This window comes from Dasypus novemcinctus, chromosome X (genome assembly GCF_030445035.2).
Source record: "Dasypus novemcinctus isolate mDasNov1 chromosome X, mDasNov1.1.hap2, whole genome shotgun sequence".
NCBI classification, from domain to species: domain Eukaryota; kingdom Metazoa; phylum Chordata; class Mammalia; order Cingulata; family Dasypodidae; genus Dasypus; species Dasypus novemcinctus.
The window spans coordinates 187,201,347-187,227,793 of NC_080704.1; the positions used below are offsets into that span (position 1 = coordinate 187,201,347).

General features: G+C 39.7%; 1 protein-coding gene across 1 annotated transcript in view; it reads left to right on the forward strand.

The window, feature by feature from the left end:
- The window catches only part of FUNDC2 (FUN14 domain containing 2), a 101,896-nt gene that overhangs the window by 47,961 nt on the left and 27,488 nt on the right, over positions 1-26,447 (forward strand). Inside the window, exon 2 of the mRNA XM_004479162.5 lies at positions 9,881-10,031. Within this exon, the coding sequence (XP_004479219.1) occupies positions 9,881-10,031 (151 nt within the window). The remainder of the gene's footprint in view (positions 1-9,880; positions 10,032-26,447) is intronic.

Genomic DNA, 26,447 nt, shown 5'->3' on the forward strand with positions numbered 1-26,447 from the left:
TAGGAAAAAGTTTCCCATTATCCCTGGCACTGCATTGTATGTCCTACAGCCAGCAATCCTTTGCCCCAAGCAGCACAACCTCACTGCATTTCCAGTGTTCTGTTGGCTAGCTCTGTGAGTTGCCTTCTACATGTAGGGGAAAGTTCTGGGACTAGTCTCTCAGGCCACTGCCTGGCATACTGGGCCAGACATACAAGCTCCCAGTATATGCATGAGGATATACTCTCTCTAGTGCCAAAACAGTGAAGTGCACTAGGAGAGTGGGCCACTTCCACAGAGCTGGTGAGGGGTGTGGAAGGGACCACCAGGGTACCAAAGGATCCTACTTTTGGTAGGATGTAGACTTTTGCTTGTTTCAATTCTCTCCCTGTTACTGTAGTTCTTTTAACTGTTTTCTGGAGCTTTGGGAAGAATATTTCTGCCAGTTCTTGCTGGTTGTTCAAAGTGACTTTGGGGGAATGGAACCCTGAAGCATCTCACTCCACCATCTTGATCAGGGCTTAATGAATTTTTTTTACTTCATTTTGTACTTTTAATAATTGAAAATATAAACAATTAAAAACTAAAAAGAAAACATAGTGGAATAAAAACATACATTTCTCATTTAAATGTACTGGATACATATAATTTTTTTTTCATCATACAATATGTTACACAGTATATTTGGTTCATAGTAACACAATCATATATTATTTGTCCTTTTGTGTCTGGCTTCCTTTGCTCAACATAATGTCCTCTAAGTTCATCCATGTTGTCATATATTTTACAGCTTCATTTCTTCTTATAGCTGCATAATATTCCATCATGTGAATAGACCACATTTGTTTATCCATTCATCTGTAGATGGACACCTGGATTGTTTCCAGCTTTTGGCAATCGTGAATAATGTCACTATGAACATTAGTGTGCAGATGTCTGTTCGTGTCACTGCTCTAAGTTCTTCTAGATATATACCCAGTAGTGGTATTGCAGGGTCTTGTGGCAAGTCTACATTCAGCTTCTTTAGGAACTGCCAAACAGTCCTCCACAGTGGCTGTACCATTCTGCATTCCCACCAACAGTGAATAAGTGTTCCTGTCTCTCCACATCCTCTCCAACACTTGTAGTTCTCTATCTTTTTAATAGTGGCCATTCTGAGAGGAGTGAAATGAGATCTCATTGTACTTTTGATTTGCATTTCCCTAATCATTAGTGATATTTGAACATTTCTTCATGTTTTTTTTGCCATTTGTATTCTTTTGTGGACAAATGTCTGTTCAAGTCTTTTGCCCATTTTTAATTGGTTTATTTGTCTTTTTATTGTTGAGTTGTAACATCTCTTTATATATCATGAATATTAAGCCTTTATTGGATATGTGATTTCCAAATATTTTCTCCCATTGAGTTGGCTGCCTTTTTATCCTTTTGACAAAGTCCTGGGAGGTGCAAGAGTGTTTAATTTTGAGGCAGTCTTATTTATCTGTTTTTTCTTTCATTGCACATGCTTTGCGTGTAAGGTCCAAGAAACCACCACCTACCAGAAGGTCTACATTTTCTTCTAGTAGTTTTATGGTCCTGGCTTTTATATTTAGGTCTTTGATCTATTTTGAGTTGATTCTTGTATAGGAAGTGAAATAGGGGTCCTCTTTCATTCTTTTGGTTGTAGATATCCAGTTGTCCCAGCACCATTTGTTGAAGAGACTGTTTTGTCCTGCTCACATTAACTTGATTGGTTTGTCAAAAACCAGTTGACTGTATAGGTGAGGGTTTATTTCTGGGTTCTCAGTTCTATTCCACTGATTGATGTGTCTATCTTTATGCCAGTACCATGCTGTTTTGACCTCTGTAGCTTTATAATATGTTTCAAGGTCAGACAGTGAAATTCCTCCCACGTCGCTCTTCTTTTTTAGAATGCTTTTGGCTATTCAGGTGCGCTTTATCTTCCAAATGAATTTGGTAATTGCCTTTTCTAATTTTATAAAGTAAGTTGTTGGGATTTTGATTGATACTGCATTGAATCTGTAAATCAGTTTGGGTAAGATTGACATCTTCATGATATTTATTCTTCCAATCCATGAACATGGAATGTCTTTCCATTTGTTTAGGTCTTTTAAAATTTCTTTTAGCATTGTTTTATAGTTTTTAGCATATAGGTCCTGTACATCTTTGGTTAAATTAGTTCCTAGGTATTTGAGTCTTTTTGTTGCTTTTGAAAATGGGATTTTCCCTGATTTCCCCCTCAGATTGTTCATATTAGTGTACAAAAACATTACTGATTTTTGCATGTTGATCTTGTATCCTGCCACTTTGCTGAACTCATTTATTAGCACAAGTAGCTTCGTTGTGGATGCTTCCAGAATTTCTAAGTACAGGATCATGTCATCCGCAAACAGAGTTTTAATTCCTCTTTTCTTATTTGGATGCCTTTAATTTTTTTTTCTTGTCTAATTGCCCTAGCTAGGACTTGTAGTACAATATTGAATAACAGTGGTGACAGTAGGCACCCTTGTCTTGTTCTGATCTTAGATGGAAGACTTTCAACTTTTCCCGAGTGAGTATGATGTTTGTTGTGGATTTTTCATATATGCCTTTTATCATATTGAGGAATTTTCATTCTATTCCTATCTTTTGAATTGTTTTTACCAAAAAAGGGTGCTGCATTTTGTCAAATGCCTTTTCTTCATTGATTGAGATGATCATGTGTTTTTTTCCCTTCAATTTGTTAATGTGGCATATTACATTGATTGATATTCTTATGTTGAATCAGACTTGCATACCAGAAATGAATCCCACTTAGTCATGATGTATAAGTCTTTTGATATGCTGTTGGATTTGATTTGCAAGTATTTTTTTTAAAGATTTATTTTTATTTATTTAATTCCCCCCCTCCCCTGGTTGTCTGTTCTCTGTGTCTATTTGCTGCATCTTGTTTCTTTGTCTGCTTCTGTTGTTGTCAACGGCACGGGAAGTGTGGGCGGCGCCATTCCTGGGCAGGCTGCACTTTCTTTCGCGCTGGGCGGCCCTACTTACGGGGCGCACTCCTTGCGCGTGGGGCTCCCCTACACGGGGGACACACCTGCGTGGCAGGGCTCTCCTTGCGCACATCAGCACTGTACATGGGCCAGCTCCACACGGGTCAAGGAGGCCTGGGGTTTGAACTGTGGACCTCCCATGTGGTAGACGGACACCCTAACCACTGGGCCAAGTCCATTTTCCTTGATTTGCAAGTATTTTGTTGAGAATTTTTACATCTATGTTCATTAGAGCGATTGGTCTGTAATTTTCTTTTCTTGTGGTATCTTTGTCTGGCTTTGGTATTAGGGTGATGTTGGCTTCATAAAATGTGTTGGGTAATTTTCCCCCCTCTTCAATTTTTTGGAAAGAGTTTAAACAGGTTTGGTGTTAATTCTTTTCTAAAAGCCTGGTAGAATTCACCTGTGAAGCCATCTGGTCCTGGACTTTACTTTGCTGGGAGATTTTTGATGATAGATTCAATCTCCATAAATGCGATTGGTTTGTTAAGTTCTGTATTTAAAAAAAAAATTTATTGTCTTTTTTAAAAAGATATATAGATCACACAAAACGTTACCTTGAGAAATATGAGGTTCCCATATACCCCATTCCCCGCATCCCCCACGCCTCCCACATCAATAACCTCTTTCATCAGTGTGGCACATTCATTGCATTTGATGAACACATTTTGGAGCACTGCTACACAGCATGGATTATAGTTTACATTGTGGATTATACTCTCCCCCAGTCCATTCAGTGGGTTATGGCAGGATATGTAATGTCCTGCATCTATCCCTGCAGTATCATTCAGGACAACTTCAAGTCTTGAAAATGCCCCCACATCACGTCTCTTCTTCCCTCTCCCTGCCCTCAGCAACTCTCATGTCCACTGTCTCCACATTAGTGATACAATTTCTTCCACTGCTAGAGTCACAATAGTTCTATAGTAGAATACCAGTAAGTTCACTCTAATCCGTATTTTATTCCTCCATCCTGAGGACCCTGGGATGGTAATGTCCACTCCACCTTTAAATCGAGAGGGGGCTTAGATACCATATGGTTGATGGGTGTCATTCTCCTGCTTGCAGTTGTAGGCACTCTCAGTTTCCTGGTATGGTGGTTGATCATCCTCACCTCCCTGTTAGCTTATCTGACCTGGATAAGTCCAACAAACTGGAGAGTAGGTGTTGCAACTCTACTGAAGCTCAGAACCCAGCTCGCACATGGACAGTCCAGAGATTGAAGTCTCCTGAGCATATACCAACCCCAGCGCCAACTACAGGTTCAGTAAAAGTGACAGAAGAGGCATGTGTAGAGAGGTCACATCTGAGTCCAACTTCATCACACTCACGAGCACAAATTCCAAAGTAGGACCCACTGGCAAGGCACTTAACTCCAGAGCCATCTGCCATGACCACAGGACCTGTATTTCTTGTAGCATCAGTGTAGGTTGGTTGTGCATTTCTAGGAATTTGTCCATTTCATCTAGGTTGTCTAGTTTGTTTTCATACAGTTTCTTATAATACCTTCTTACAATTCTTTTTAGTTTTGTGGGGTCAGTTGAACTCCCCCCCTTTCATTTCTGATTGTATTTATTTGCATCTTCTTTCTGTTTTTCTTTGTTAGTCTAGTTAGGTGTTTGTCAATTTTCTTGATCATCTTAAAGAACCAGATTTTGGTTTTATTGATATTCTCTCATTTTTTATTGTTGTTGTTGTTCTCAGTTTCATCTATTTCTACTTTAATCTTTATTATTTCTTTCCTTCTGCTTGCTTTGGGATGGGTTTGCTGTTATTTTTCTAGTTTCTGTAGTTCAGTTAATTCTTTGAGTTTAACTCTTCTTTTTTAATACAGGCATTTAGGGCCATAAATTTCCCTCTTGAGACTGCCTTTGCTGTATCCCATAAGTTTTGCTAGGTTGTGTTCTCATTTTCATTTGTCTCAGTATATTTACTGATTTCATATGCAGTTTATTCTTTGACCCACTGATTATTTAGGAGTGTGTTCTTCAAGGCTGTACATATTTGCAGATTTACTTTTTTCCTGTCTATTATTGAGTTCTAGTTTCATTCCATTATGGTCTGAGATGGTGCTTTATATAATTTCCATCTTTTTATATTTATTGAGAGCTGCATTGTACACTAATGTGTGGTCTATCCTGGAGAAAGATCCATAGGCACTTGAGAAGAAAGTATAACCCGCAGAGTTTGGATGCAGTGTTTTTTTATATGTTATGTCTAACTGGTTTATCATATTGTTCAAGTTCTCTGTTTTCTTGTTGATTTTCTATCTAGTTGTTCCATTTAATGATGTGATTGGGGCGTGGAAGTCTCCAACAATTATTGTAGAGATGTCTGTTTCTCCCTTTAGTTTCCCCAGAGTTTTTCTAATATATTTTGAGGCACCCTGGTTTGGTGCATAGATATTTATGACAGTTTTATCTTCCTGGTAGATTTTCCCTTTTATTAATTTATAATGGCTTTCTTTATTGCTTATAACTTTTTTTCATTTAAAGTCTGTTTTGCCCAATATTAGTATAGCTACCCCTGCTCTTCTTTGGTTAATATTTGCATGGAGTATGTTTTTCCAGCCCTTCACTTTGAGCCATTTTATATTCCTGGGTTTAAATTCAGTTTCTTGTAAGCAGCATATGGATGGCTCATGTTTTTTTATCCATTCTGTCAGCCTGTATCTTTTGATTAGGGTGTTTTATCCATTCACATTCAGTGATATTATTATAAATGCACTATTTACTTCCTCAGTTTTATTCTTTTGTTTTCATATATCATATTTTTGTCTGTCTTTTTACTGTTTTGGTTATCCTTTTTACTATTCTTTCTTCTATAGACTCTCTTTCAAGCTTGTCTCTCATGTCTTTTTCTTTCATGTTCTAAGGCTTCCTTTAATATTTCCTGCAAAGGTGGATTCTTTTTTGCAGATCTTTTAGTTTATGTTTGTTTGTGAATATTTTATACTCACCTTCATATTTGAAGGTCAGTTTTGCTGGATAAAGAATTCTCAGCTGGCAGTTTTTCTCTTTCAGTGTCCAGTTGTATCACACCACTGTCTTCTTGCCTCCATGGTTTCTGAAGACAGATATGTGCCAAATGTTACTGGGTGTCCCTTGTACGTGATGGTTTGCTTTTCCCTTGCTGCTCTGAGAACTTTCTCTTTACTTTTACATTTGACATTCTGTATAGTATGTGTCTTGGAGTTGGTCTATTTGGGTTTATTCTGATTGGGTTACGGTGTGCTTTTTAGACATAAGTTTATTTCTTTCGTGAGAGTTGGGAAATTTTCAGCTATGTTTTCCTCAAATACTCTTTCTGCCCCTTTCCACATCTCCTTCTGGAACTTCCATGACTTGTATGTTGTTGCATTTTGTGTTGTCATTCAACTCTCTGAGCCCTTGCTCAATATTTTCCATTATTTCTCTCTCTCTCTTCTTTTCTGTCTTCAATTTTAGCTGTTCTGGCTTCAGCATCACTTATTCTTTCTTCTATTTTTTCGAATCTGGCTGTTGTATGCCTCTAATGTGTTTTTGATATCACCTATTGTGTCTTTCCTTCCCATGAACTCTGTTACTTTTCTGTTCAGGATTTCAAGTTCTTCACACTTGCTCAGTGTCTTTTTATTTTTTTTTCCAGTGTGTTTTCTCAGTGTCTTCTTGATGTCATTTTTCTCTTTAACCATATTGCCTTTCAACTTATTAATTTGATTTTGGGAATTTGTGCACAACTCCTTGATTAATTCTCTCAAATTCTGCATCTCTTCTGGGGCTTTGATATATTCCTTTTCTTGGGCCATGTCTTCTCTTTTCTTGGTATGGCTTGTAATTTTTTGCTGATATCTATGCATCTGATTAGGATGTAGTTTACTCAGATGCTCAACTTCTTTCTCTTTTGTATTGGTTTAGTGGCAGGAGGCTGTGTGTTACCACTGCTCTTTGATTCTTTGTTCCACCTGGATTGTTAAGATTGTCCTGCTGGTTGCTCAAAACTGGGCACTCGACCCAGTAGTTGGTTGTAGAGTCGCTTCTTAGGGCCTTGGGGAGGGAGGTATTGAGGCGTGTAAAAGCCTCTCCTACTTACTTTTAATTTTCTTGCATGCATTTCCTAGGTCTGCCAGCAGATGGCACTCTTTGGCACCTCTCAGTTCAATGCCTGGTGGGAGTTTATTTGTTACAACACGAACTAGATCAGTGTGATAGAGCTTCCTGTCTGGAGGCTAGGAGCCTTGTCATTCAAACTTTCTCTGAGACAGTTCTCCAGCCTTCTCTGGCAGCCCTCTCTGTTTTCCCAGGTTGGAAATATTTCCACTCCCCTTTGATTCCTCAATTATCAATCCCAGTTAGTAGAGGAGGAAATTGGGAGGGTTTTATATCTTTAGCCCCTTCTTGGCTCCCAAGGACAATGACACAGCCCCACCTGCCTCCTGGGTCACACCAGTCCAAATTTGTGGGTCAGAAACTGAGTCAGCCTTAGGCTTTGTCCCTCTCTTTCCCCTTTCCTGGAGTGGTAGATCCCTGGAGCCCCCTTTCTCTGTAGTCGCCGGCCCAGAGGCCTGAGAATTCTAATGTGGTTTTAGTGTGGGTGATGGTGCCGGCAGCAGGTGCTGCTTCTGGTTTCAACTCACAGTTCTGTCAGTGCGATTTCCCTCCTCTGTCCCTCCCTCTGGGCGTTGTCCAGCCTTTGCCTGGTGTACTAAACCCTAGAGGATCTTTTTTAGGCTGTTTCAGCCTGTTTTTCAGCTACTTTCATGAAGGAGAGGAGTCCCATATCTTTCTAGTCCACCATCTTCCCAGAAGTTCCTATGGCTTTTTAAAAAATTTTGGGGCTTGGAAAATGTCCTAATTAAGGCATCATCAAGGTGATGCTTTCTTCCTGAAGAACAGGATCCTAGGACTAACTGCCAGCAATCCTTGGCTCTTCTTGTCACCTGGAAAGGCACATGGTAGCATCTGCTAGTCTCTCTCTTTTGGGTTCCACTAATTTCAGCTTCTTGCTCCAGGACTTTCCAGTCTGATAAGTTTTGACCTAGGTTTACAGCAACCATTACCACAGTCATGGTAGCAAGTTCATCTGTTACCCAAACGCTTCCTCATGCCCCTTTGTCAGACTTGCTTTCCTCCTCTGTCTTTATCTCCCTCCTCAGGCAACCACACATCTGCTTTCCGTCACCATAAAATTTGTTTGTGTTTTCTAGAATTTTACTTAAATGGAGACATATAGTATGTAGTTTTTTTTCTGGTTTCTTTCACTTAGGATAATTATTTTTTGAGTTTCATCCATGTCGTTTTATGTGTCAATAATTTTTTGCCTTTTTATTGCTGAGTAGTATTCCATTCTATGAATGTGCCATAATTGGGATATAATGTCACCTATTTTTTAAAATTTGTTGATTCTTGTCACCTATTGGTGGCCATTTAGGTTGTTTCCAGTTTGGGGCTACTCCCATCAAAGCTGCTATGAACATTCATGTACAAGTCTTTGTATGGATATATGCTTCTATTCCTCTTGGGTAAACATGCAGTGGGTAGGTAATATGATAGGTGTGTGTTTAACTTTTGAAGAAATGTGCATGTAGCTTTAGTTTGCCTTTACTTTATGCCTGAGTTGAAACCTCTTTTAGTAGGATGGAAACCTATTTTTGAATCCTTTTCTTTGAACTGGGTATTCATATTTTGTCCATTCATTGACTGATTTGTTTTGCTCGCCACTGATAAGTGATGCTACTTTTATCACATATTAAACTCTGATGCGTACTTGGTCCCTCTGCAGCCTCTGTTCTTCACTTGAACACAGTATGGACCTGAAGATACTTCACAAGCAATTTCCAACCCTTTTATTTAGCCAGTGAATAAATGAATCCAGAGAAGTCAAATGACTTTTCTAAGACCACACAGCCAATTTAATAAGTAGGCAGAGATGAGCTATAATTTCCATCTGCCTCCCCTACCACTCCCCCTGGCTTTTCCAACCTTAGTAAAATGAATAGGGAAATGATTTTTACAGGGTTTCGTAATTCTTGATTGGGTACTGGACACAATCTTCATAAAGTCTCCATGCCAGATGCATTTGGTCATTTGGGGTGATTTTTACAGTAAATAGCTTTGAATGGTAAATTGATGACATTCCACATTTATCTTAATGCAGTATGTTTCCAGGGAAACAGAGCTTGGTGTAGGTTAGCTTGAGATTATTTTTTCACAGAGAAAGGGATTAGACATTTTGTTAATGCTGTCTCCTTTCTTGGGCAAGTTATTTAACCTCCGAGCCTCACTTTCTTAATTATAAAATGAGATTTTTAAGTACTAAATACCTTAATTAGATTTAGATATACTTGTTTATTGCTTGTATTAGATACACATGTTTATTGTGTGTATATACGTGTTTATTGTTCCTGGTAAATAGTAAGAGCTTAGTTAAACACTCCCTTGTATATTTACTATCACTTGAGATCCACATGTACTGAGGATTTGTATGTGGGCTATTGAATGGTGTTGAGTTATCCCTGAAGAGGAAAGGCCAAAGAAGAAAATCCATTTCATTTAGTATGCATTAAAAGCATTACTAGCATTTTTTCCCCCAGGTCCCTTTGGTTTTTAAATTTGAAAGAAAAATAGAGGACTAATTCCAAGTTTTGTAAGTTTTTTTCCACAAATACAGGTATTGGTATTTGTGGATTTTAGTCTGATTTTACAGAATTGCTTGTCGGAATTTCAAAGTTAACATACTATTTAAATAAATTTAACATAATATTTTAAATAAATAGATTTTTTGGAGGGTCTGAACTACAACTATGTTTGTTTCTTTAAAAAACTCTTAGGAATGACAGTGATTTATTATTAAAGTAATACTTTTCTTATTCAGTATCTTAATGCTTGTAGGAAACTTTGAAGGAAATTTTGAGTCACTGGACCTTGCAGAATTGGCTAAAAAGCAGCCATGGTGGCGCAAGCTGTTTGGGCAGGAATCCGGACCCTCTGCTGAAAAGTATAGTGTGGCAACCCAGCTATTAATTGGAGGTGTCACTGGATGGTAAGTGATGTGAAAAATGTTCAGTGTCTTTACACGATTTATTGTTGCGGTTATAGGTACCATTTCCTTGAACAAGTGAAAACACATTGACTTCTGTAAAATCAGTTACCCGTTGTATAGCATTCATTTAAGCATTATGTATTCAAGTACCATTTAATGGTTACATATATTGACTATTTACTACATTCCAGGCACTGTTTTGAGTATTGATATATTAGATAAATATGGAACAGTAAACATAACATGTACATTTTAACAATTACACACTGAACACCTATGTAACAACCACTCAGGTTAAAATTTTTAAAAAGTGGCTAGCACCCCAGAAACTCTAGAGATAAATGCTCTCTTCATTTTTTTTAAATTAATTAATTAATTTATTTCTCTCCCTTTCCCTTCCCCTCCGGTTGTCTGTTCTCTGTGTGTATTTGCTGCATCTTCTTTGTCCGCTTCTGTTGTTATCAGCAGCACAGGAGTTTGTGTTTCTTTTTGTTGCGTCATCTTGTTGTGTCAGTTCTTCGTGTGTGTGGCACCATTCCTGGGCAGGCTGCACTTTGTTTCACGCTGGGCGGCTCTCCTTATGGGGTGCACTCCTTGCGCCTGGGGCTTCCCTATGCAGGGGACACCCCTGCGTGGCAGTGCACTCCTTGCGCGCATCAGCACCGCTCATGGGCCAGCTCCACACAGGTCAAGGAGGCCCAGGGTTTGAACTGCAGACCTCCCATGTGGTAGACGGACGCCCTAACCACTGGGCCAAGTCCGCCGCCTCGCTTCATTGTTATTCATTTATTACCTTGATTTTCTTTGTGGTTTTAATACTATTTCTATCAGGTAGTTTACCTGATTTTGAACTTTATCTAAATAGAATCGTACAGTTGTATTCTTTGAGTCTTGCTTTTTAGCTCAACCTTATGTTTTATGTATTCAGCTATGTTGGGTGTAATTGTAGTTTGTTCATTTTCATTTGTATTTAGAATTTTATTGTATGTGTATAGTACAGTATTATTTATCCAGTTGACTGAAATCAGGGTTGTTTTAATTTTGGGCTAATATAAACAGCTCTGATATGAACACTCTTGTACAAATCTGGTGCACATGTGCACGCATTTCTATAGGGTCTGTTTCTAGGAGTCAGATTGCTAGGTCATGCAGTATAAATATCTTCAACTTCACTAGATAATGTCACACTGCTTTCCAAAAGTGGATGTAACGGTTTATACTCCCAACAGCAATACTCCCATAGAACCATTGCTCTATGTACTTACCATCACTTGACCTTGCCACACTGGTAAATTTTTGCTGGTCTGGTACAGGCATATTCGTTTTATTGCACTTTGCAGGTAATTGCGTTTTTTACAAACTGAAGGTTTCTGGTAACCCTGTGTTGAGGAAGTCTGCCAATGCCATTTTTCCAACAGCATGTGCCTCACTTTATGCCTCCACGTCACATTTTGGTAATTCTCACAATATTTATTTATCTACCCCCCCCCTACTGTTTTTGCTGGCTGTATGTTGTCTTCCCTTCTCATTTTCTCATTGGGTGTAGCAGTTTGATATGGTTATGAATTCCAAAAATGGATATTCGATTATCTTTGTAATCTGGTCTGTATGTGGGTGTGATTAAGTTATGATTAGGGCTTTGATTGGGCTACGTCATTAGGGCGTTGAGTCCCCACCCACCAAGGGGTGGGGACTCAAAGATAAAAGGCGTGGCAAAAGACAGAGTTGAGGGTTTTTGATGTTGGAGTTGGATGCTGAAGCCTTAAGCTGGAGCCCTGGGAAGTAAGCTCACAGAGGAAACAGAAGCAAGCCCCAGGAAAAGAGGAACGCTGAGCCCAGGGAGAAGCAAGCCCTGGGAAGAAGGAAACTTTGAAACCAGAGAGAAGCAAGACTCTGGAAGGAGGAACCCAGGAAGCCCAAACCCTTACAGCCATCGGCAGCCATCTTGCTCCAACATGTGAAAATAGACTTTGATGAGGGAAGTAACTTATGCTTTATGGCCTGGCATCTGTAAACTCCTACCCCAAATAAATACTCTTTAAAAAGCCAACCAATTTCTGATAATTGTGCATCAGTACCCCTTTGGATGACTAGTATTCCGGGATTCAATCCTGGAGACCTTTCATGGGGAGAAAGGTTCCCTGTCAATTGTGCTACCTCAGTTCAGGTTTATGCTGCGCTTCACCTTGACTCTCCCCTTGTCTCTCTTTTGATGTTTCATCATCTTGCTGTGTGACTCACTTGTGCGGGACACTGGCTTACCATATAGGCACTCGTGCATGCACTTGTGCAGGCGCTGGCTTACCACGCGGCACTCACTTGCTGCACAGGCACGCTTTCTCTTCTTCTTTTGCACCACGAGGCCCCAGGGAGCAAACCCAGGTCCTCCCATATGGTAGGCGGAAGCTCTATCACTTGAGCCACATCGGCTTCCCTTCTGGTGATTTTTTTATATGATTATTGTAATGTTTTGGGGCACCACAAACTGCGCCCCTATAAGATAGCAAACTTAGTCAGTAAACGTGTGTGTTCTGACTGCTCCACTGACTGGCCATTCCCCAGTCTTTCTCCCTTTCCTTGGGCCTGCTTTTTCCCTAAGACACAACAATATTGAATGTAGATCCATTAATAACTCTACAATGGCCTTTTAAGTGTTCAAGTGAAAGGAAGAGTAGCATGTTTCTCACTTTAAATCAAAAGCTAGAAATGAATAAGCTTATTGAAGGCATGTTGAAAGTCAAGACAGGCCAAAAGCTAGGCCTTTTGTGCCGGTTAGCCAAGTTGTGAATGCAAAGGAAGAGTTCTTGAATGGTATTAAAAGTAGTATTCCAGTAAACACACGAATGATTTAAAAAATAAAATAAAAGGTGAAACAGTCTTATTGCTGATATGGAAAAAGTTTTAGTGGTTTGGATAGAAGAGCAAACCAGCCGCAACATTCCTTCAAGCCAGAGCCTAATCCAGAGCAAGACCTTAACTCTTTTCAATTCTATAAAGGCTGAGAGAGGTGAGGAAGCTGCAGAAGAAAAGTTTGAAGCTAGCATAGGTTGGTCCATGAGGTTTAAGGAAAGTTATCCTCTCTCTGACATCAAAGTGCAAGGTGAAGCAGCAAGTGCTGATATAGAAGCTACAGCAAGTTATCCAGAAGATATAGCTAAGATAATTGATGAAGGTGGCTACATGAAACAACAGATATTCAATGTAGAAGAAACAGCCTTCTTTTGGAAGAAGATGCCATCTATGGCTTTTATAGCTAAAGCAGAGATGTCAGTGCCTGCCTTCAAAGCTTCAAAGACACTGAACTCCAGAGCCATCTGCTATGACCATAGAACCTGTGTATCTCTAGACCTCAGGAACACCAGTACCTGGGGTTGTATCTACTTTGGCTGTCTCTGGGATCCTGCTGAGACATGTGTAAGCATAACTCCACTGATGACCTCCAAGCTCATTTTGAAGTCTCTTAGCAATATAAGCTCGTTTGTCTTTACCATTCCTCCCAAGCAAGAGAATCGCATCCATCAGCCATGTGGGATCTAAGCCCCCTCTCGTTTTAGAGGTGGAGTGGGCATTGCCATCCCAGGGTCCTCAGGATGGAGGAATGAAATGTGGATTAGAGTGGACTTACTGGTATTCTTCTATAACTATTGTGACTCTAGCAATGGAAGAAATTGTAGCATTGATGTGGAGACAGTGGCCATAGGAGTTGCTGAGGGCAGAAAGAGGGAAGAAGAGATGTGATGTGGGGGCATTTTTGGGACTTGAAGTTGTCCTGAATTTTATTGCAGGGACAGATGCAGGACATTATATATCCTGCCATCACCAACTGAATGGACTGGGGGAGAGTGTAAACTACAATGTAAACTATAATCCATGTGGCGTAGCAATGCTCCAAACTGTATTCACCAAATGCAATGAATATGCCACACTGATGAAAGAGGTTGTTGATATGGGAGGAATGGAGTGAGGGTGGGGCAGGGAGTGGGATATATGGGAACCTTGTATTTTTTAATGTAACATTTTGAGTGATCTATGTACCTTTTTAAAAAAGACAGTAAAAAATTTGTTTAAAAAAACTTCAAAGGACAGGCTGATTCTCTTGTTAAGGGATTCTAATGCAGCTGGTGACTTTAAGTTGAAGCCAGTGCTCATTTACCATTCTGAAAGTCCTAGGGCTCATAGAAATTATGCTAAATCTGCTCAGCCTCTGCTCTGTAAATGGAAAAACAAAGCCTGGAAAACAGCATACCTGTTTACAACATGGTTTACTGAATATTTTAAGACCACTGTTGAGATCTACTGCTCAGGAAAAAAAAGATTCCTTTCAGAATGTTACTGCTCATTGACAATGCACCTGGCCATCCAAGAGCTCTGATAAAGATGTGATTAATGTTTTCATGACTACAAACACAACATCCATTCTTCAGTCCATGGATCAAGGAGTCATTTTGACTTTGAAGTCTTATTATGAAGAAATACATTTTGTAAGGCTCTGGCTGCCACAGACAGTGATTCCTCTCATGGATCTGGGCAAAGTAAATTGAAAATCTTCTGGAAAGGATTCAGCATTCTAGATGCCGTTAAGAGCATTCATGATTCATGAGAGGAAGTCCAAATATCAACTTTCACAGGAGTTTAGAAGAAGTTGATTCCAACCCTCACGGAAGACTTTGATGGGTTGAAGACTTCAGTGGAGGAAGTAACAGAAGATGTGGTGGAAGTTTTCTAATTTAAGTTGTCTGCCTTTTTTTATTAAGTTGTAAGATTTTTTATAAAATATATTTTGAATATGAGTCTTTTGTTGGCTGTCTGTATTGCAAATATTTCCACTCATTTTGTATTCTGTACTTGTCTTTTGATTTGTTTTAGGGTGTCTTTTGATAAACTGAAGCTACTGTTTTTAATAGAGCCAGTTTTATCAATCTTTACATTAATGTTAAATTTTTGTGTTCTTTTCTAGTAAATGTTCTAAAACTTTTTGTTTTAGCTTTCACACTTAGATCGATAATCCACCTGGAATTGTTTTTTCTGTTTAATGTGTGGTAGCATACAGTTTCTTTTTGATATTTATATAGAATATCCAATTGTCCCAGAGCCACTTATTGCAAAAGCCATCAGTGGCTGTTTGAGATTACTTATGAATCCTTACAAAAAGAGATTGTAAACTTGGATCTGTTCTCTGTTTTAATACCCTTTGAATGCATTAGATACAGCTGACATATCTTGTATAATTTACCTGTTAAGATTAGGGCTTTGATTCTACCACATTAGCAGGACATGATTCAGATTGAGTTCTTATCCCCTTGGTGGACTGATAAAAATGGACACTCGTTCAGGAAGTCATGTAGGAAGAGAGAGAGCTCCATAGACATGGAAGATGAGAGAACTTAGTCATTTTGGTCCTACCATTTGACAGAAAGGAGAAGGCTTAAACAGCTAAAGCCCTGGGAAGAGAGATGAGCCATTTGCCTGATAGTTTTCAGCCAAAGAGAACATAGTAGCTGAGGAACTGACAAAGCCTCAGAGACCAGGCAGAGATCAAGCCAAAGAGAAGCGAGCAGTTGAGGAGCTGAGAAGGCCTGAGAGAACAGGCAGAGATTACCCACCATCTTGCTTCAACACGTGGCGACTGACTTTGGTGAGAAAGCAGCCTTGAGTTGGACTCCTTAGGGCCTTAAACTGTAAGCTTTTACCCCAAATAAATGCCCTTTATATAAGCCAACATATGTCTAGTACTTTGCATCAGCACCCCTTTCACTGACTAATAGAGAATTTGGTACCAGGAGTGTAGTACAGTCTGATGCAATTTCCAGAAATGCTGGAACAATTTTATAAATGGGCAAGTGGTATTTTTTGAAGGAATTGTAAGATGCTTGATAGAAAATGCCTAGATTGCATTGAAGTGACTGTTGATAGGAATGTGGACACAAAAGAGACTTTTGATGAGGCCTTAGGAGGAAATGATGCAAATATTATTAGAAACTGGAGGAAAGGCAAACTGTGTTTTAAAGTTGCAGAGAACTTAGCAAGATTAACTCCTGATGTTATATGGAAGGTAGAATTTAAAAATTATGAGCTTGGACATTTAGCCAAGGAGATTTCCAGATTAAATGTGGAAAATGCAGCCTTCCTTCTCTTTACAGCTTATGGCCGAATTCTAGAGGATAGAGAGAAGCTGATAACTGGGTTCCTCCTGCACTTGACCAAAAATAAAAAACATCATTTTGAAGCGTCATCTTCTCTTATTCTATGTAACAACTACAAACCATTTCTCAATCGGATCGTGACATATGATTAAAAATGGATTTTATATGACAGCCAGCGATGACCAGCTCAGTGGTTCGACCGAGAAGAAGCTCCAAAACACTTCCCAAAGCCAAACTTGCACCAAAAAAATCAAGTTCACTAGTTGTCTGCTCCTGTCTGATCCACTACAGCTTTCTGAATCCTGATGAAACTGTTACATCTGAAATGTATGCTCTGGAAATTGATGAGATGCACCAAAATGCCCGCGGATAGCATTGGTCAACAGAAAGGGCCCAACTCTTCTCCACAGCAGCGTCCAACCACACGTTGCACAACCAATGCTTCAAAAGTTGAACTCATTGGGCTACAGAGTTTTGCCTCATCCACCATATTCACCTGACATCTCACCAACCACCACTTCTTTATGCATCTCGACAACTTTTTTGTAGGGAAAATGCTTCCACGCCAGCAGGATGCAGAAAAGGCTTTCCAAGAGTTCGTCAAATCCCAAAGCACGGATTTTTACACTGCAGGAATCAGTGAATTTATTTCTCGTTGGCAAAATGGGTTGATTGTAATGGTTCCTATTTTGATTAATAAAGGTATGTTTGAGCCTAGTTATAATCATTTAAAATTCATGGTCCAAAACCACAATTCCTTTTGTGTCAACCTAACATAATCACATAGTTGTGCATTCATCACTCCAATCATTACTAGAGCATTTTTGTTATTCCAATAATAATAAAAAAAAACAGACCAAAAAATCACATTACTTCTCAATTTCTCTATGCTTCCCCTGCCATACATAGCTGCTGTTCTGTTTCTGTCTCTCTAGTTTATTAGTATTTATATTCTGTAAAAACACTCATATATGCAGTATTACCCATATTCATATTTCACATATTGTGTTATACAGTCCCATGTAGTATTTTTCCAGCTTCTGGTAACATACAGGCCCTTAGACTTTCCCTTTTGATCATTGTCATACCCATATAATAGCACTGCTATTTACAAACACTATGCAGTTTTTTCACTATTTCTGTTCATATCCAAAGATTTATGACCTTTTTACCAAATTCTGCACACACTAACTCTCAGCATTTCATTCTCTAATGTCATTCTATTTTCTGGTGGCTTATATTCTAGTTACTAACTCCATGAGTTTACTCAGTATATTTAGTTCTTAATAGCACAGTCATACGGTATTTGTCCATTTGTGTCAAGGTCAGTGAAATTCCTCCCACATTGCTCTTCTTTTTGAGAATGCTTTTTGCTATTCAGGTGGACTTCCTCTTCCATATAAATTTGATAATTGCCTTTTCTATTTCTGTAAAATAGGCTGTTGAAATTTTTTTAGGAGGTATTGGGGATTGAACCCAGGACCTCATAAAAGAGAAGCAGGTGCTCAACCACTGAGCTACACTCTGCCCCCATGGCTGTTGGAATTTTGATTGGTATTATTAATACATTGAATCTTTAAGTCAGTTTGAGTAGGATTGAAATCTTCATGATATTTAGTCTTCTAGTCCATTAACACAGAATGTCTTCCATTTATTTAGGTCTTCTTTGATTTCTTATAGTATTGTCTTTTAGTTTTCTGAATATATGTCCTTTACATCTTTGGTTAAATTGATTCCTAGGTATTTAAGTCTTTTTTGTCTTTATTGTACATGGGATTTTTTTCCTGATTTCCTCCTTGGATTGTTCAATATTAGCATACAAATACGTTACTGATTTTTCCGTGTTGATCTTGTATCCTGCCATTTTGCTGAACTCCTTTATTAGCTCAGGTAACTTTGTCATAGACAATGTGAGAATTTTCTAAATATAGGATCATATCTGCGAATACTGAAAGTTTTTCTTCCTCTTTTCCAATTTGGATGCTTTTTTTTTCTTGTTTAATTGCTTGAGCTTTAACTTCTAGCTCAATATTGAGTAACAGTGGTGACAGTGGGCATTCTTGTCTTGTTCTCAATCTTAGAGGGAAAGCTTTCAACCTTTCCCCATTGAGTAGGATGTTGCCTGTGAGTTTTTCATATAGGCTCTTTATTGTATTGAGGAATTTTCCTTCTATTCCTATCATTCGAAGTATTTTTTTTATTGACTTTGTAATAGTATTACATTAAAAAAATATATATATGAGGTCACATTCAACCCCACCACCCCCACCCCTCCTCTCCCCCCCCCAGCAACACTCATTCCCATCATCATGACACATCCATTGCATTTGGTAAGTGCATCTTTGGGCACCTCTGCACCTCATGGTCAATGGTCCACATCATGGCCCATACTCTCCCCCATTCCATCCAGTGGGCCCTGTGAGGATTTACAATGTCCGGTGATTGCCCCTGAAGCACCATCCAGGGCAGCTCCATGTCCCAAAGACGCCTCCGCCTCTCATCTCTTCCTGCCTTTCCCCATACCCATGCGAAGTATTTTTATCAAGAAAGGATGCTGGATTTTGTTGAATGCCTTTCCTGCATGGGTTGAGATGATCATGTATTTTTTTCCCTTTAATTTATTAAATGTGTTAAGTTAGTTGATTTTCTTGTGTTGAACTACCCTCCCTTATGTTCTACGAATAAATCCCACTTGGTCATAGTGTATAATATCCTCTTATGATCCTTTTTGTTTGTATAGGGTCAGCTGTAATTTTACCCCTCCATTTCTGATTTTATTTACTTGCATCTTCTCTCTCTCTTTGTTAGTCTAGGTAAGTGTTTGTCAATTTTATTGATCTTCTCAAAGAACCAGCTTTTGGTATGGTTGATTTTTTTTCTATTTTTTATTGTTGTTTTTCTCAGTTTCCTTTATTTCTGCTCTAATTTTATTATTTCTTTCCTTCTGCTTGCTTTGGGGTTGGTTTGCAGTTCTTTTTCTAATTTCTTTAGGTATTCAGTTAGGTCTTTGATTTTAGCTCTTTTGTTTTTAGTATAGGCATTTAGGGCTATAGATATCACTCTCAGTACTGTCTTCACTGTATCCCATAAGTTTTGATAAGTTGTGTTCTCATTTCCATTTGTCTCAATATGTTTACTCATTTCTCTTACAATTTCTTCTTTGGTCCACTGATTGTTTAGAAATGTGTTTAGCCTCCACCCTATTAGTGAATTTTCCTTTTTCCCATCTATTATTGATTTCCAGCTTTATTCCATTTAGATCTAAGAAGGTGCTTTGTATAATTTCAATCTTTTTTAAATTTATTGAGACCTGTTTTGTGACCCAGCATGTGGTCTATCCTGGAGAAAGATCCATGAACATTTGAAAATAATGTATAACCCACTGATTTGGGATGCAACATTCTGTATATATCTGTTAGGTCTAGATCGTTTATCATATTGTTCAGATTCTCTGTTTCCTTTTTGACCTTCTGTATAGTTATTTTATCTAATGGTGTCAGTGGTGTGCTGAAGTCTCTAATGCTTATGGTAGAGATTTCTATTTCTTCCTTAATTTTTGCTAGTTTGCCTCATGTATTTTGGGGTACCCTGTTTAGGTGCAGATATTTATGACTTTTTCTTCCTGGTGGATTGTACCTTTTATTAATATATAGTGGCCTTTGTATTTCTTATCTCTTTTTTTGTATTTAAAGTCTGTTTTGTACAATATTAGTATAGCTACCCCTTCTCTTTTTTGGTCACTGTTTGCATATAGTATCTTTATCCAGCCTTTCACTTATGGCCAGTTTATATCCCTGTGTCTAAGGTGAGTCTCTTGTAGATAGCATATGGATGGCTCATGTTTTCCTATTCTGTTAGCCTATATCTTTTGGTATAGTTTAATCCATTCACATTCAGTGATATTACTGTAGATGCACTATTTACTTCCATGCTTTTATTCTTTGGCTTTAATATTTCATATCTTATTTTCATCTGCCTTTTTATTCCTTTGGTCACCCTTTCTGCTATTCCTCTTTTCTACACTCTCCTCTAAGCTTCTCTCTCCTGTATTATTCTTTTGGTGTATAAGGCTCCCTTTAATGCTTCCTGCAAAGGCAGATTGTTTTTAATGAACTCTCTTAGTTTCTGTTTATTTTGTGAATATTTTAAACTCACCTTGATATTTGAAGGACAATTTTGATGGATAAAGAATTCTTGGCTGGCAACTTTTCCCTTTTACTATTCTAACTATATCATACCACTGTCTTCTCGCCTCCATGGATTCTGATGAAAATCTGCACTAGAATTCTTGGCTGGCAACTTTTCCCTTTTACTATTCTAATTATATCATACCACTGTCTTCTCGCCTCCATGGATTCTGATGAAAATCTGCACTAAGTCCTACTGGGCATCCCTTGTATGTGATAGCTTGTATCTTCATTCCTGCTCTCAGAAGTTTCTCTTTATCTCAGATGTTTGACATTCTGAGTAGTATATGTCTTGGAATAGTTATATTTGGATTTGTTCTGATTGGGATCCACTGCGCATCTTGCCTAGTAAATTCATTTCTTTGATGAGAGTTGGGAAATTTTCAGCCATTGTTTCCTCACATACTCTTTCTACCTCTTTTCTCTTCTCCTTCTGGAACACTCATGACACGTATGTTGTTGTGCTTCGTGTTGTAATTCAACTCCCTGCTAGATTTTTTTCATTCTTTTGCCTCTCTGTTCTCTCTCTAATTTCAGCAGTTCCATCTTCTGAATCACTTGTTCTTTCTTCTATCATTTCAAGTCTACTGATGTATGCCTCTAATGTACTTTTTAAAATACATTTTTATTACAGAAGTTGTGAACTTACATAATAATCATGCACATGTGTGAAATTCCCAAGTAGCACCCTTTCACCAACACACTACACCATTGTGGAATATTTGTTACAGATTATGAGATAATATCATCAGACTATTCCCACTAACTATCATCCATAGTATATATTTGGAATATTTTTTATATCCCTCTGTTATTAATACAGTACACCTTTGGCACTGATCCAAGAATATTATAGTATTACTGTTAACTGTAGTCCATAGGCTACATTAATTGTATTTTTCCTGTGCTTCTCCACATTCCAACAACCATGCAATAGTGACATACATCCGTTCTAGTTCACAAAAGGACATTCTTGGATTTGTAATATTAACCACAATTCTCATCCTCTTCTGGGTTCACTGTATTATTCAATCCCTAGATTATTCTGTAGCTTTCTTTCAGTTGACATTTACATTCCTAGACCACCTTTTTCACTTACAGTCCCACTTATAGGCTACCTTCATTAGTTCTACTCACTGTAGTGTGCTACCATTATCTTTATTCATTTCAAAACCTTTGCAGTCATGTTAATTAAAACTTCTGCAAACATTAAGCATCAGTACTCCTTTGCAACCTTCCTCCTATCTCCTAGTAACCTATATTCTAGGTTTTAACGCTATGCCTTTATTCTTCATATTTAGTTTGTATTTGTGAGACCATACAATATTATCCTTTTGTGTCTGGTTTATTTCACTTAGCATAATTTCTTCAAGATTCATCCATGTTATCCTATGTTTCCCAATTTCATTTCTTCTTACTGCAGCATAGTAATTCATTGTATGTATATACCACATTTTATTTATCCATTCATTGGTTGGCGGGTACTTTGGTTCTTTCCATCTTTTGGCATTTGTGAATAACGCTAGTGTGAACATTGGTGGTCAAATGTCTGTTTGTGTAACTATTTTCAGTTCTTCTGGATATATTCCTAGTAGAGGAATTGCTGGATCATACGGTAATTCTGTATTTCGCTTTCTGAGGAACCGCCAAACTGTCTTGGCTGGCAGTTTTTCTCTTGCAGTATCTTAAATATATCATACCACTGCCTTCTTGTCTACATGGGTTCTGATAAGAAATCTGCATTTACTCTTATTGAGTATACGTTGTATGTTATGCATTGCTTTTCTCTTGCTGCTCTCAGAATTCTGTCTTTGACATTTGATATTCTGATTAGTGTATGTCTCAGAGTTAGTCTATTTGGATTTATTCATATGGGGATAAAATATGCTTCTTGGACAAAGATATTTATGTCCTTCAAAAGGGTTGTGAAATTGTCTACTATTATTTCTTCAAATATTCCTCTGCCCCTTTTCCCTTCTTTTCTCTTTGTGGGACACCCATGACATGTATGTTTTCATGTCTCTTGCTGTCATTGAGTTTCCTGAGACCTTGTTGAATTTTTTCCTTTCTTCATCTGTTCTTTTCTTTATTCACTTTTGGAGGCCATTTCTTCAAGCTCACTAATCATGTCTCCTGCTGCCTCAAATCTGCTGTTATATGCTTCCAGTGTATTTTTAAATTTCATTTATTGTGCCTTTCATTCCCATTCGATCTATTTTTCTGTGTATACGTTCAAATTCCTCTTTTTGCTCACCCAATGTCATCTTAATATCCTTAATCTCTTTAGCCACTTCATTGAATTTCTAAGATTTGTTTGAACATCGATAATTAGTTGTCTCATCTCTTATGTCATCTGGGGTCTTGTCTTGTTCATTTGACTAGACCATATTTTCCTGTTCTTTATGAATTAATTTTTTTGGTGTCCTGGCATCTGGCTTACTAGATGTGTTTATTCTGGGTGTACTTTTTCCGTTCAATTTAGGGCTTCCTGCCCTTTCTCCCTTGCTGGTTGTTTAGTAGGACCTAAGGATGTAGTTGGTGCTATAAGCTATGGAAGCTCAAGCTGCCCGCATTGCCCCAGAAACTGATGAAGCTTCTCCCACCTTTCTCCTCTTCCAGGACAGGGACAGAGCCACAGCCATGTGTACTCATTCAAATCATGTAGGCCAAGACTGTCTGTAGTTGTCCAGAGAGATTGATGCAGCTTCCACCCCTTCCTCCCCTGCCTGGGGTGAGGTGAAGATGGAGCTGCAGGTGTGGGTAGCAAGCTGTGCCATATGGGGACAAAATGACTGAAGTTTTCCAGGTTGGCTGATGTAGCACCACTCCCCCCCCCCCCCCCCTCCACCAGGCATCAGGATGAACCCTTTGGAGTGCCCAACAATCTAATCCATGTGGGACAAATGAACCTGCAGTTGCCCTGAGTAGCTGAAGGAGTACTTTCTCTTCTGCCCTTTAGGGGTTGGGAATGGAACCACCAATGCCCCACAATTGTCTTTGTCTGCTGAAAATGCTTGCTGTTGCCAGAAAGCCTGAGAAAATACCAATCCCCGCCTTCCTATTGGGTGGTACGACTCGATTCACAGCTGCCAAACAGTTCAGTCCCTGTAAGCTGAAAGTATCTGCCATTGCTTGGAGATGCTGAGGAAACTTCAGTCCCCTCCTATCCTATTAGGTGGTGTGGGTGGATCCACAGGTGCTCAGCTCTCCGCTCTGTGTAGGCGGAAAGGGGTTGCCGTTGCCAAGAAAGGCTGAGGAAACACCAGCTTCCTCCTATCCTACTTGGGCATGGGGATGTTACTACAGTTGCCTAACCATTCAGTCTGCGTGGGCCAAAAGTACCTGTAGTTACCCAGAGAAGTTGGGGAAACACTGCCTCCCCTTTTCCCCTATCGGGGTGGGTTTGTAGCCACAGGCACCCTACAGTCAAGTATGTACAGGCCAAAAGTGCCTGCATTTGCCCTGAGAGGCTGAGGAAACGCCAACCCCCTCCTATCCTATGAGGGCAGGCAGGGGTGGAGATGGAATCAAAGGTCCACAACATACTAGTTTGTTTGGGCCCAAAGTTCCTACAGTTGCCCAGAGAATTTGAAGAAACTCCAGCCCCCTCATCCTATTGAGGTACAGGAATGCAGTTATATGTCTCTTGAGTATCTATTCTGTGATTAATGAAGCACCTGTACTTGCCCAGAGAGAGAGGCTGAAGAAACACCCGATCTCTCCCATCCTGTGGGGTGGGGGGCTGGAGATGGAATTGAAGGAGATCAACAAACCAGTTCATGTGAGCCAAAAGCACCTGCAGTTGCCCAGAGAGGCAGGTCCCATCAGCTTCTTCCCTGCCAGAGGTGGGGCTAGAGCCTAGGCTAGGGCTGCAATCTGACCTGGGTGGAAAGAAGCTAGTTTCTGCCAGCACTGTGATTTTCAGTCAGCCTGGCTTTCCCTCATGACAGGAAAGAGTTTAAATGGTGGCTACCAGCCTCTTCTTCCAACTTAGACAGGTTCTAACTTTAACTGTTCTTAGGAGTATACTTTATCCAGCTGTATTTACTAATCAGTAAGTTGGTACCCACCTATCTCTTCCTCCCCTGTTTTTGAGTAATGGAGCTTCCCACTCCAGCCATGGAATAGCTTCTGAGGTGGCTTGTGCCACCACTGGAGGATGGTCACAGGCCTCTGTGGTGTGGAGTGCTCTAATTATGAATCTTCACTGCAGACAGGCATTTTCCTCTTCCATTCTTACAAGCATGTTGCAGAATACTCCTCTGGTTTCCTGGGTCCCATAAACAGGTGCTTTAGATAGCTCTGGGTGATTACTAACTGTCCTGTAGGATGAGTTGACCCTTGGTATGCCTTACACAGCCACTGTCTTGCTCTTTAATCTCTAATGTGTTTTTGATCTCACCTATCATGTATTTCATTCCCGTGAGCTCGTTTTTCTATTCATGTTTTCAAATCCTTGTGCTCGCTCATTGTCTTCTTGATGTCCTTTATCTCTTTAGCCATATTGTCTTTCAACTCATTGATTTGATTTAGAAGATTTGTAGGTATTTCATTGATTGCTTGTCTCAAGTCCTATGTCTCATCTGGGGCTTTGATATATTCCTTTGCTTGGGCCATTTCTTACAGTTTCTTAGATGTCTAGGCGTCTTGATTATGATAGCTTATTCTGATGCTCAATTTCTCTCTCTTTCATAGGGTTTTAGTGGCGGGAGGCTGTGTGTTATTGCCATCCTTTGATTCTTGTTTTAACTTGTTCTGGGTCTTTAGGGTTGTCCCTGTTGCTCAAATCCAGGCCATGGACCCAGTAATGGGTTGCAGATCTACTTCCAAGGGCCTTGAGGAGGGAGGCTGTAAGGCCAGAAGAGGCCTTTCTTAGTTACTTTTAATAACCTCACATGCACTTTCTTGGTCTGCCTGCAGATTGTGCTCTTTGGCAGCCCTCTCAGTTCAAACCCTGGTCAGAGTGTGTTCGCTGTGATCCTGATTGGAACAGTGTGATGGAGGATCCTGCCTCAAGGCTGTTCAGGGCCTCACAGATCAAACTGTCTCGGAGGCAGTTCTCCAGCCTTTGTGGGTAGCCCCCTCCCATTTCCCGGATAGGATATAATTCCTCTCCCCTCTGCATCCTCAACAACCAGTCCTGATTAGTAGGGTGTGTGTTTGTGAGAGTTGAATCTCTTTAGTCCTCTGCCAACAACCAGGGCAAACAGAGGTGCGGCCCCACCCAGCCTGCAAAGGCTCCTGGGACACAGCAGACAGATTTGTTGGCCAAAAGGTGAATCAGCCTTAGGCTGCATCCTTCTCTTTCCTCTTTCCTGGGGAGGAGACCCCTGTGGCTCCCTCTGTCCCTAGCCACTGTCCAGAGGCCAGAAAATTTAGAGCTGTCTACTCCAATGGTGGGGCAAATGGTGCCTGCAGCTGCAGCTTTAACTGCAGTTTTAACTTTTAGTTTTGACATTGAGATTCTTTTTCTTTGCCCCTCTCTCTTCTGGGTGGTTTCCATCCTTCCCTTGGTGTCCCAAACCCTAGAACATTTTTTTTCCAGGCTCTTTCTGCATGTCCTCTAGCTATTTTTCTGGGAGAGAAGTGAGGCCTGTGTCTCTCTAATCCCCCATCTTCCTGGAACTAATCATTCATCTTTTTTAAAGATTTCTTTTATTTATTTCTCTTCCACCCCCCTTGTCTGCTCTCTGTGTCCATTTGCTGTATGTTCTTCTGTGTCTGCTTGCATTCTTGTCATGCAGCACCAGGAAACTCTGTTGCTTTATTTGTTGTGCCGTCTTGCTGCATCAGCTTTCAGTGTATGCAGCACCACTCCTGGGTGGGCAGCGCTTTTTTCCATGCATGGCGGCTGTCCTTGTGGGGTGCACTCCTTGCACGTGGGGCACCCCTACACGGGGGACAGCCCTACGTGGCATGGCACTCCTTGCACACGGAAGCACTGTGTGTGAGCCAGCTCACCACATGGGTATTGAACCCTGGACCCTCCATACGGTAGGCAGACGCTCTGTCAGTTGAGCCACAACCACTTTCATCCATTCATCTTTTTCTTTTTTAAAGATTTATTTATTTATTTTTCTCCCCGC